General features: G+C 51.5%; 1 protein-coding gene across 1 annotated transcript in view; it reads right to left on the bottom strand.

The window, feature by feature from the left end:
* Positions 1-14,541, bottom strand: part of LOC121282851 (mucin-2-like) — a 261,009-nt gene that overhangs the window by 28,830 nt on the left and 217,638 nt on the right. Inside the window, exons 50-54 of the mRNA XM_041196665.1 lie at positions 2,420-2,601; positions 2,195-2,264; positions 1,949-2,058; positions 1,148-1,179; positions 867-1,044 (exon numbers count right to left, since the gene is read on the bottom strand). Coding sequence (XP_041052599.1) covers positions 867-1,044; positions 1,148-1,179; positions 1,949-2,058; positions 2,195-2,264; positions 2,420-2,601 — 572 coding nt within the window. The remainder of the gene's footprint in view (positions 1-866; positions 1,045-1,147; positions 1,180-1,948; positions 2,059-2,194; positions 2,265-2,419; positions 2,602-14,541) is intronic.

Genomic DNA, 14,541 nt, shown 5'->3' on the forward strand with positions numbered 1-14,541 from the left:
CTGGTGATGAGTATTCTCTGCAAATAGTTGTTTCATTGGAGTTATGCTTTCCCTGGACTGTTTCTACAGTTTTGATGCCAGTGGAATAAAAGAACTTTGTTTTATTAATATTCCTCCAGTCTTTGTGCTTAAACCATACGTTATGAAGACAAATATATTCCTCCTTAAGTAAGGTGACCAAAACTGTACATTATACTCTAGGTGTGGTCTCACCAATGCCCTGTACAGCTGTAGCAAGATGTTGATCTTTTTATACTCCATCCTCCTTGCAATTCCACGTGCCTTTCTAATTCCTTGTTATACCTGCATACTGACTCTGTCATATTGTTCATACCATTCAAGACTGATTTACTTGGCAGAGAGACAAAGGGTGATCTCTCCCTCAGCTTTCTCGCTTGAAGATTGGCTTTCTGAGCTGTCAATCAAAGTTAACAACTTCAATGAGAAATCTATCGCAATGATTTCGGGGCTAAGATGATCCCATTGTTTGTTTACCACAGCCCTTCTTGGGCATATTGAAAAATAATGCTTGTATGAAAGGTTGAACAGGTACGGGGTGTGCTTAATGACTCCCGATCATCTCAAAAATGATTAAATACGTGAGATTACACAGCTTTGACAACTGTTTCATATGGTACTTCAGCTATTGTCCTGATCAACATTCTAACTGGTTCATGGTGTTGGGACTTATCCCTCTGTGAATTGAATTTAACATTTATCAAAATTATTACATAAATAAACAAAACCTCTTTCTCGGTCAAATAGGTAGAAGTATTGGTGTCGTTTTTGGATACTAGAACATCTCACCCTACAGCTGCACAGTGGAATATTCCGATGGAGCATGATTGGTAACATCTCTCACTTACCACACTGGATTTTTGTACAGCATGGTTCACTTTGGCTTCTATCAGCTACTGGCACAAGACCGGGGCCTTTGCATCTTACTGGTGGCAATGTTGGGCATTTACGGGGTTTACAGATAATGCTTAATGTTGCATTATTGCAGAAACAATCCTGGCAATTGCTTGACCACGTTTCACCAATCTGTCATAAATACACAAAGACATGTCAGAGATCTATATATAGGTTAAAACTGAAATGTATATTAAATGTGCTGATATGTTAGCTGCTCATCTGAGGAACTTACCTGTCTTGGCTTCCCATCGGGCCCGATGCACTCTAGTAAATTAAAACAAACCACAAATAATGTTTCATAAACTGTTGCAGCAGCTAAACACGGTAAAAACTAAATAATCACAACCAGCTCACCACCAGAATAAAAGCAAAATACTGCGGATGCTGGAAATCTGAAATAAAAACAGAAAATGCCAGATTAAACTCAGCAGGTCCAGCAGCATTTAAGGAGAGAGAAACAGAGTTTGTATGACTCTTCTTCAGAGCACTCGAAACATTAACTCTGTTTCTCTCTCCACAGATGCTGCCAGGCTTGCTGAGTTTTTCCAGCTTTTTCCCTTTTTATTTCAGCTCAACACCACCTCCTCAAGGGCAATTAGGTTCAGGCAAAAAATGCTGGCCTAGCCAGTGATGCCCACATCCCATGAATGAATAACAAAAATAGAGAGGAAGAATAGGTAAAACTCATTCGAAGAGGACTGAAAGAAAATAAGTGAATGCCAATCAGGAGACAATAACACTTCAAGGGCTGAGCAACCAGCAGCATGCAAGGCTATTAAATAAAATAATCACATGATTGAAATATACTTTCCTTTGGTGTTATTTTCCTGAATTTTATTCTCCCTTTGCATATTACACAATCCCAAACATGGACAATTTTGTCTGCAGTTCTCAGATGCAAATAAAATCCCTCCCCTGTTGCTATGGCAAACAAGTTAGAGATACACAAAGTCCAAAGGTGAACTATGCAGTTTTCTGGGCAAGATTCAATTGCTGGAAGGAGGCAGTGACTATACTGAAGAAATATTCTTACCACAGATGTCCACACAGATGTCTAATGGTGCAAAAAGGATCTTCCCAGCTGGGCAAAAACAGCCTTCATTATGACCACTCTTGAGAATAGGGGCATTTTTGTCAGTATACCTAATCATGAAAGAAAAAGTCTCAATTATATACAGTCAGTGGGGGTGGGTGTGTGGAGAGAGTGAAAAAGGAAAAGAGAGAGAAAGCAATTCAATTGTTATCATTTATAATTCTTTGATAAATAAGTACAACAAACCTTGAACTGCAAGTAGGCTGTTCCTTTGACTCACATGATTTATATTCCATCGTTGCAGGGCAGTGATATTCTGTTTGGGTTAAATTCAATGAGACAACTTGAGAAACAGTGCATGAAACCTAAACCTGTACAAATATTTACTACCTGAGTTGATAATTGATATGTTTCTTACACATCCATGTTTGAAAATGTTCAAATTCTATGAAGGTAGATTTAATTACTCACGACAAGATCCGTTGGTATGCTCTCGCCAGTTGACACAGATATCTCCTTTAGATTGGCATATTTTAGAATAGATTTCTAAACTGGAACATATTATTGTTTTATTCCGGTTGTGGCAGCCATCACGTACACATGCTTCATAGTATGGCTTTGGAAGGACTATATCATGGCATTTTGAAAAGGCACTGAGGAAACAAAAATTATTTTACAGATTTGTAAAGTTGAATTGGGATGTCTCACTTCCTGTGTACTTTACAGTATAAATTGATTCCTTGGTCTAATATATCACAGGATACCAGTTTGCATAAAACAAATGGTCAATACCAGAAGCAGACAGGCTCTTCAGCTATCCATCTCAGGGAACTACCAAATGTGCAGTGGCAAGAACACGAGTTTAAATGGCAGAGGGAATGACCCAACACAACTTTCAGATTGCATTTAAAATACACACTACACACACAAATAAGCCACACAATACACACACACTTAAAACACACAAAGCGCACACACACTTAAGCCACACACTACACACACATTTAAGCCACACAAAGCGCACACACATTTAAGCCACACAAAGCACACACACTTAAGCCACACACTACACACACACTTAAGCCACACACTACACACACGCTTAAAACAGACAATGCACACACACTTCAGCCACACACTACACACACACTTAAAATGCACACACACTTAAAACGCACACTACACACACATTTATGCCACACACACACACACACACTTAAAATACACAATGCATACACACTTAAGCACACATGGCACACATTTAATATTCATCCTATACACACAGTTAAAGTTCACCCTTTACACACACTTGCAGTTCATAAAAACACAAGCTTACAGCCAAAACTACACCAATGCTTAAAACCCATACCGTTCACATGTTTAAAGTCCATATTACACACATGGCAGTCCAAACCACACACTAACAGATAGCACTAACAGACCACACTCAAACACTGTCAGCCCAAATTGCACCCTGACAGTCCACACACAAACACTGACAGCCTACACTCACACACTGACTGTCCACACTCGCACACTGACATTCCACACTCGCACACCGATGGTCAACACTCAGACACCAACGGTCAACACTCGGACACTGACAGTGCACACTCGCACACCGATAGCCCACACTTGCAAACGGAGAGTCCACAATGGCACACTGATAGCCCACACTCACCCAGCATAAACCATACTCTTCCACTGACAGTCCACACTCGCACACAGACAGTCCACACTCGCACACAGACAGTCCACACTCGCACACAGTCCACAAATGCACACCAACAGCCCTCACTCGCACACACACAGCCCACACTCGCACACTGACAGTCCAAACTCGCAAACAGACAGTCCACAGTCGCACACTGAGAGTCCACACTCAAACACTGATAGACCACACTCGCACAGGGACAGTCTACACTCGCACACTGACAGTCCACAAACGCAAACCGACAGTCCACACTCGCACACACACAGCCCACACTCGCACACACATAGCCCACACTCGCACACTGACAGCCCACACTCGCACACTGACAGCCCACACTCGCACACTGACAGTCCACACTGGCACACAGACAGTCCACACTCGCACACACACAGCCCACACTAGCACACACATAGCACATACTCGCACACTGACAGCCCACACTCGCACACTGATAGTCCACACTGGCACACAGACAGTCCACACTCGCACACTGACAGCTCACACTCACACACAGGACAGTCCACACTCGCACACGGACAGTCCACAGTCGCACACTGAGAGTCCACACTCGCACACTGATAGACCACACTTGCACACTGACAGCCCACAATCACACACTGACAGCCGACACTTGCACACTGACAGCCGACACTTGCACACTGACAGCCGACACTCGCACACTGACAGTCCACACTCGCACACTGACTGTCCACACTCACACACGGACAGTCCACACTAGCACACTGACTATCTACACTTGCCACGGACAGTCCACACTAGCACACTGACAGTCCACACTCACACACTGACAGCCCAAACTCGCACATTGACAGTCCACACTCGCACACCGATAGCCCACACTCGCAAAGGGAGAGTCCACAACGGCACTCTGATAGCCCACATTCGCACAGCATAAACCATACTCTTCCACTGACAGTCCACACTCGCACACAGACAGCCAACACATGCACAGTGACAGCCCATACTTGCAAACAGAGAGTCCACAATGGCACACTGATAGCCCACACTCGCACAGCATAACCCATACTCTTCCACTAACAGTCCACACTCACACACCAACAGCCCACACTCGCACACTGACAGTCCAAACTCGCGCACTGACAGTCCAGAGTCGCACATTGAGAGTCCACACACACACATTGATAGACCACACTCGCCCAGGAACAGCCCACACTCGCACACCGACAGTCCACGCTGGCAAACTGACAGTCCACACTCGCACACCGACAGTCCACAAACGCAAACCGACAGTCCACACTTGCAGACACACAGCCCACACTCGCACACACACAGCCCACACTCACACACACAGCCCACACTCATGCACTGACAGCCCACACTCGCACACACACAGCCCACACTCGCAGACGGACAATCCGCACTCGCACACTGACAGTCAACACTCACACACTGATAGCCCACACTTGCACACTGAAAGTCCACACTGGCACACAGACAGTCCACACTCGCACACTGACAGTCCACACTTGCACGCTGACAGCTCACACTCAGACACTGAGGACAGTCCACACTCGCACACGGACAGTCCACAATCGCACACTGAGAGTCCACACTCGGACACTGATAGACCACACTCGCATACTGACTGTCCACACTCGCACACTGACTGTCCACACTCGCACACTGACTGTCCACGCTTGCACACGGACAGTCCACACTAGCACATGGACAATCCGCACTCACACACTGACAGTATACACTCGCAACAGACAGTCTACACCCGCACACTGACAATTCACACTGGCACACTGACAGTCCACACTCGCACACTGACAGTCCACACTCGCACACTGATGCCCCACACTCGCACACAAAGTCCACACTCGCACACTGACAGGCCACACTCGCACACTGACAGGCCACACTCGCACACTGACAGGCCACACTCGCACAATGATAGCCCACACTCGCACAATGATAGTGCACGCTCACACACTGACAGCCCACACTCGCACACGGGCATTCCACACTCGCACAGGGGCAATCCACACTCGCGCACTGGCAGTACACACTCGCACTGGACAGTCCACACCCGCACACTGACAATCCACACTGGCACAATGACAGTCCACACTCACACACTGACAGCCGACACTCGCAAGCTGATAGCCCACACTCGCAATCTGACAGCCCACACTTGCGCTCTGACAGTCCACACTTGCACAGGGACAGTCCAAACTTGCACACGGACAGTCCACATTTGCACACGGATAGTCCACACTCGCTCACTGACAGTCCACACTCGCACACCGACGGTCAACACTCGGACACCGACGGTCAACATTCGGACACTGACGGTCAACAATCGGACACTGACAGTGCACAGGGACAGTTCATACTCACACACTGAGGACAGTCCACACTTGCACACGCAGACTCCATACTCGCACACCGACAGTCCACAGTCGCACACTGACAGTCCACACTCGCACACTGATACCCCACACTCGCAACCTGACAGCCCACACTCGCAACGTGACAGTCCACACTCGCAATCTGACAGCCCACACTCGCGCTCTGACAGTCCACACTTGCACAGGGACAGTCCAAACTTACACACGGACAGTCCAAATTTGCACATGGATAGTCCACACTCGCTCACTGACAGTCCACACTCGCACACCGACGGTCAACACTCGGACACCGACAGTCAACATTCGGACACTGACGGTCAACAATCGGACACTGACAGTGCACACTCGCACTCTGACTGTCCACGCTTGTTCACTGACATTCCACACTCGCACACCGACGGTCAACACACGGACACCGATGGTCAACATTCGGACACTCGGACACTGACAGTGCACACTCGCACTCTGACTGTCCACGCTCGTTCAATGACATTCCACACTCACACACCGACGGTCAACACACGGACACCGACGGTCAACACTTGGACACTGACAGTGCACACTCGCACTCTGACAGTCCACATTCGCACACAGACAGTCCACACTCGCACACTGACAGCTCACACTCACACACTGAGGACAGTCCACACTCGCACACGGAGACTCCATACTCGCACACGGACAGTCCACAGTCGCACACTGAGAGTCCACACTCGGACACTGATAGACCATACTTGCACACTGACAGCCCACAATCGCACACTGACAGCCGACACCCGCACACTGACAGACCACACTCACACACTGACTGTCCACACTCGCACACTGACAGTCCACACTCGCACATTGACAGTCCACGCTAGCACACGGACAGTCCACACTCGCACATGGACAATCTGCACTCGCACACTGACAGTACACACTCGCAACAGACAGTCCACACCCGCACACTGACAATCCACACTTGCACACTGACAGTCCACAGTTGCGTACAGACAGACTACGCTAGCACACGGACAGTCCACACTCGCACACTGACAGCCCACACTCATAACCTGACAGCCCACACTCATAGCCTGACAGCCCACACTCATAGCCTGACAGCCCACACTCGCACACTGACAGTCCACACTCGCACACTGACAGCCCACACTTGCACTCTGACAGTCCACACTCATAGCCTGACAGCCCACACTCGCACACTGACAGCCCACACTTGCAATCTGACAGCCCACACTCGCACAGGGACAGTCCAAACTCGTACACGGACAGTCCACATTCGCACACCGACGGTCAACACTCGGACACTGACGGTCAACACTCGGACATGACAGTGAACACTCGCACTCTGACAGTCCACATTCGCACACTTACAGTCCACACTCGAACACTGATAGCCCACTCTCGCACATTGACAGTCAACACACACACTGAAAGTCCACACTCGCAAAGGGACAGCCCAGACTCACACACTAATGGTCCACACTCACACAGGGACAGTCCACACTCGCAAAGGGACAGCCCAGTCTCGAACACTGACAGTCCACACTTGCACACGGACAGTCCACACTCGCAAAGGGACAGCCCACACCCGCACACTGATAGTCCGCTTCCACACATGGACAGTCCACACTTGCACACGGACAGTCCACACTCACACAGGGACAGTCCACAGTCGCATACAGGCAGCCCACACTCGCCATCGGACAGTCAACTCTCACAAACTGACAGTCGACACTTGCACACCGACAGTCCACAAACGCAAACCGACAGTCCACACTTGCACACACACAGCCCACACACGCACACACACAGCCCAAACTTGCACACACACAGCCCACACTCGCACACTGACAATCCACACTTGCACACTGACAGCTCACACTCTCACACTGAGGACAGTCCACACTCGCACACGGACAGTCCACAGTTGCACACTGAGAGTCCACAGTCGGACACTGATAGACCATACTCGCATACTGACTGTCCACACTTGCACGCTGATTGTCCACACTCGCACACTGACTGTCCACACTCGCACACGGACAGTCCACGATAGCACACGGACAGTCCACAGTAGCACATGGACAATCCGCACCTCGCACACTGACAATACACACTCGCAACAGGCAGTCCACACCCGCACACTGACAATTCACACTGGCACACTGACAGTCCACACTCGCACACTGACAGTCCACACTCGCACACTGATACCCCACGCTCGCACACAACGTCCACACTCGCACACTGACAGCCCACACTCGCACACTGACAGCCCACACTCGCACACTGACAGTCCACAATCGCACAATGATAGCCCACACACGCACACTGACAGTCCACACTCACACACTGACAGCCCACACTCGCACACGGGCATTCCACACTCGCACAAGGGCATTCCACACTCGCACAGGGACAATCCACACTCGAGCACTGGCAGAACACACTCGCACCGGACAGTCCATACCCGCACACTGACACTCTACACTGGCACAATGACAGTCCACACTTGCACACTGACAGCCCACACTCGCATGCTGATAGCCCACACTCGCACGCTGATAGCCCACACTCGCACGCTGACAGTCCACAGTTGCACAGGGACAGTTCACACTCACACACTGACAGTCCACACTTGTACACTGACAGCCCACACTTGCACACTGACAGTCCACACCCACACCGACAGTCCACACTCGCACAGAGAAAGTGCACACATGCAAACCGATAGCCCAAACTCGCACACACACAGCCCACGCTCGCACACTGACAGTCCAAACTCGCACACTGTCAGTCCACAGTCACACACTGAGAGTCCACAATCACACACTGATAGACCACACCCGCAAAGGGACAGTCCACACTCATATACTGACAGTCCACAAACGCAAACCGACAGTCCACACTCGCACTCACACAGCCCACACACGCACAATGACAGTCCACACTCGCACACGGACAATCCGCACTTGCACACCGACAGTCCACACTCGCACACTGATAGCCCACACTTGCACACTGACAGTCCACACTCGCACACAGACTGTCCACATTTGCACACTGACAGCTCACACTCACACACTGAGGACAGTCCACACTCGCACAAGGAGACTCCATACTCGCACACGGACAGTCCACAGTCGCACACTGTTAGACCATACTTGCACACTGACAGCCCACAATCGCACACTGACAGCCGACAATCGCACACTGACAGACCACAGTCACACACTGACTGTCCACACTCGCACACTGAATGTCCACACTTGCACACTGACAGCCTACACTCTCACATGGACAGTCCACAGTCGCATACAGGCAGCCCACACTCGCCATCGGACAGTCAACTCTCGCAAACTGACTGACGACACTCGCAAACTAACAGTCCACACTCGCAATTTGACAGCCCACATTAGCACTCTGACAGTTCATGCTCACACAGGGACAGTCCACACTCGCGGGCTTACAGGCCACAATTGCACATGGACAGTCCACACTCGCACAGGGACAGTCCACACTCGCTCACAGATAGCCCACGCTCGCACAATGGCAGCCCACACTCACAAAGGAACAATCCACACTCGCACACGGACAGTCCACACTCGCACATGGACAATCCACACTTGCACAGGGACAGTCCACACTCACACACTGACAGTCCACACTCGCACACTGACAGCCCACAGTCGCACACTGCTACCCCACACTCGCACACTGGCAGCCCACACTCATATCCTGATAGCCCACACTAACCCAGGACAGTCCACAGTCACACACCGACAGTCCACAAACGCAAAACGACAGTCCACACTCGCACACTGACAGCCCACACTTGCACACTCACAGCCCACACTCGCACACTCACAGTCCACACTCGCACTCTGACAGTCCACGCTTACACAGGGACAGTCCACACTCACAGACTTATAGTCCACAATTGTACTTGGACAGTCCACACTCGCACCGGACAGTCTACACCAGCACACTGAAAATCCACACTGGCACACTGACAGCCCACACTCGCACGCTGACAGCCCACACTCACACGCTGATAGCCCACACCCGCACGCTGACAGTCCACAGTTGCACAGGGACAGTTCACACTCACACACTGACAGCCCACACTCGCACACGGACAGTCCACACTCACACACCGGTCGCCCACACTCACACACCGATAGCCACACTCGCACACTGACAGCCCAGGCTCGCACACCGACAGCCCACTCTCGCACACAGCCAGTCCACAGTCTCACAGTGACAGCCCACACTCACACACGGACAGTCCACACTCGCACACAGACAGTCCACACTCGCACATGGACAGTCCACACTCGCACATGGACAGTCCACACTCGCACACGGACAATCACACTCACACACTGACCATCCACGCTCGCACACTGACAGACTGCACTCACACACCAACAGACTACATTCCCACACTGACAATCCACACTCGCACACGGACAGCCCACACTCACACACTGAGAGCCCACACTTACACACAGACAGTCCACACACGCACACTGCTAGTCCACACTCGCACACTGACAGCCCACAATCACATACAGCCACTTTCCCACACTGACCAACCACACTCGCACACTGACAGACCGCACTCGCACACCAACAGACCACATTCCCACACTGACCAACCACACTCGCACACTGACAGACCGCACTCGCACACCAACAGACCACATTCCCACACTGACCAACCACACTCGCACACTGACAGACCGCACTCGCACACAGACTACATTCCCACACTGACAATCCACGCTCGCACACTGGCAGTCCACACTCACACGCTGACAGTCCACTTCCGCACATGGACAGTCCACACTCGCACACTGACCATCCACACTCGCACACTGACAGACCGCACTCGCACACCAACAGACTACATTCCCACACTGACAATCCACACTCGCACACTGCTAGTCCACACTTGCACACTGACAGCCCACAATCGCACACAGACAGTCCACACTCGCATAGGGACAGCTCACTCTCGCACACTGACAGCCCAGTCTCGAACACTGACAGTCCACACTTGCACACTGACAGCCCACACTCGCACACTGACAGTCCACACTCGCACACCGATACTCCACACTCGCACACTGACAGTCCACACTCGCACATGGACAGTCCACACTCGCACATGGACAGTCCACACTCGCACACCGATACAAAACACTCACACACTGAAAGTCCACACTCGCACATGGACAGTCCACACTCGCACACCGATACTCCACACTCGCACACGGACAGCCAACACTCGCACACGGACAGTCCACACTCGCACACGGACAGCCAACACTCGCACACGGACAGTCCACACTCGCACACCGATAGCCCACACTCACACACCAATAGACCACACTCGCACACCGATAGACCACACTCGCACACCAATAGACCACACTCGCACACCAATAGACCACACTCACACACCGATAGCCCACACTCGCACACTGATAGACCACACTCGCACACTGACAGCCCACAATCGCACACTTACACTCTACATTCTCACACTTACAGTCTACACTCACACACGGACATTCCACACTCACACAGGGACAGTCCATACTCGCACACTGACAGTCCACACTCGCACAGGGACATTCCACACTCGCACAGGGACAGTCCACACTCCCACACTTATAGCCCACACTCACACACTGACAGCCCCCACGTGCACACTGACAGTCCACACTCGCACACGGACATTCCACACTCGCACAGGGACAGTCCACCCTCGCACACGGACATTCCACACTCGCACAGTAACAGTCCACACTCGCACACTTATAGCCCACACTCGCACGCTGACAGTCCAAACTCGCACAATGACATCCCACACTCACACAGGTGCAGTCCACTCTTGCACACTGACAGTCCACACTCGCACACGGACAGTCCACACTCGCACACTGACCGTCCACACGCACACCAACAGACCTCACTCGCACACCGACAGACCATACGCGCACACCGACAGCCCACACTCACACACGGACAGCCCACACTCACACACTGACAGCCCACACTTACACACAGATCGTCCACACTCACACACTGCTAGTCCACACTCGCACACTGATAGCCCACTCTCGCACATTGACAGCCCACACTCGCACACGGACAGCCCACACTCGCACACGGACAGTCCACAGTCGCACACTGACAGTCCACACTCGTCAACTGATAGCCGACACTCGCACACTAACAGTCCACACTCACACAGGGACAGTCCACATTCGCACACTGACAACCCACAGTTGCACACTTACAGCAAACACTCACACACTGACAGCCCACACTCACACACTGACAGACCACACTCACACACAGACAGTCTACTCCTACACTCATATCCCACACTCACACACTGACAGTCCACACTCGCACATGGACAGTCCACACTCGCACACTGACAGACCACACTCGAACGCAGATAGCCTACACTCGCACACTGAACGGCCACACTCGCACATGGACAGTCCACACTCGCACACTGACAGACCACACTCGAACGCAGATAGCCTACACTCGCACACTGAACGGCCACACTCGCACAGTGACAGTCCACACTCGCACACTGACAGCCTGCACTCGCACACACACAGTCCACACTCGAACACTGATAGCCCACTCTCGCACTGACAGTCAACACTCACACACAAACAGCCCAGTCTCAAACACTGACTGTGCACACTCGCACACTGAATGTCAACACTCGTACAAAAACAGTCCACACCTGCAGACAGACAGTCCACACTCGTACACTGATGGTCCACTTCCGCACACTGACAGTGCACACTCGCACAGGGACAGTCCACACTCGCACAGTGACAGTCCACACTCGCACAGTGACAGTCCACACTCGCACACGGACAGTCCACACTCACGCACCGACAGTCCACACTCACGCACCGACAGTCCACACTCGCACACGGACAGTCCACACTCGCACACTGACAGCCCACACTCGCACACTTATATCCCATTCTCAAACAGTGATAGTCTACACTCCTACACTGATATCCCATACTAACACACTGACAGCCCACACTCACACACTGACAGCTCACACACACACACTGACAACCCACACTCGCACACAGATATCCCATACTCACACACAAACAGTCCATACTCCTACACTGATATCCCATACTCACACACTGACAGCCCACACTTGCACACCGATAGCCCACACTCACACACTGACAGCCCACATTTGCACACTTACAGCCCACACTCACACACTGACAGTCCACACTCGCGCAATAGCAGCCCACACTCACACACTGATAGCCCACACTCACACACTGACAGTCCACGCCCCTACACTCATATCCCACACTGACACACTGACAGCCCACACTCTCACACTTATAGCCCACACACACACACTGACAGTCCACACTCGCACACTGATATCCCATACTCACACACTAACAGTCCATACTCCTACATTGATATCCCATATTCACACACTGACAGTCCACACTCGCACACTGATAGCCCACACTCGCACACTGACAGTCCACACTCGCACACTGACAGTCCACAATCGCACAATGATAGCCCACACTCGCACAATGATAGCGCACACTCACACACTGGCAGCCCACACTCGCACACGGGCATTCCACACTCGCACCGGACAGTCCATACCTGCACACTGACACTCCACACTGGCACAATGACAGTCCACACTTGCACACTGACAGCCCACACTCGCACGCTGATAGCCCACACTCGCATGCTGACAGTCCACAGTTGCACAGGGACAGTTCACACTCACACACTGACAGTCCACACTTGTACACTGACAGCCCACACTTGCACACTGACAGTCCACACTCACACCGACAGTCCACACTCGCACAGAGAAAGTGCACACATGCAAACCGATAGCCCACACTCGCACACACACAGCCCACACTCGCACACTGACAGTCCAAACTCGCACACTGTCAGTCCACAGTCACACACTGAGAGACCACACCCACACAGGGACAGTCCACACTCACATATCGACAGTCTACAAACGCAAACCGACAGTCCACATTCGCACTCACACAGCCCACACACGCGCAATGACAGTCCACACTCGCACACGGACAATCCACACTTGCACACTGACAGTCCACACTCGCACACAGACTGTCCACACTCGCACACTGACATCTCACACTCACACACTGAGGACAGTCCACACTCGCACACGGAGACTCCATACTCGCACACGGACAGTCCACAGTCGCACAATGACAGTCCACACTCGGACACTGATAGACCACACTCGCACACTGACAGCCCACAATTGCACACTAACAGCCGACACTCGCACACTGACAGACCACACTCGCACACTGACTGTCCATACTCGCACACACACAGTCCACGATAGCACACGGACAGTCCACATTAGCACATGGACAATCAGCACT

This window comes from Carcharodon carcharias, chromosome 10 (assembly GCF_017639515.1).
Source record: "Carcharodon carcharias isolate sCarCar2 chromosome 10, sCarCar2.pri, whole genome shotgun sequence".
NCBI lineage: Eukaryota > Metazoa > Chordata > Chondrichthyes > Lamniformes > Lamnidae > Carcharodon > Carcharodon carcharias.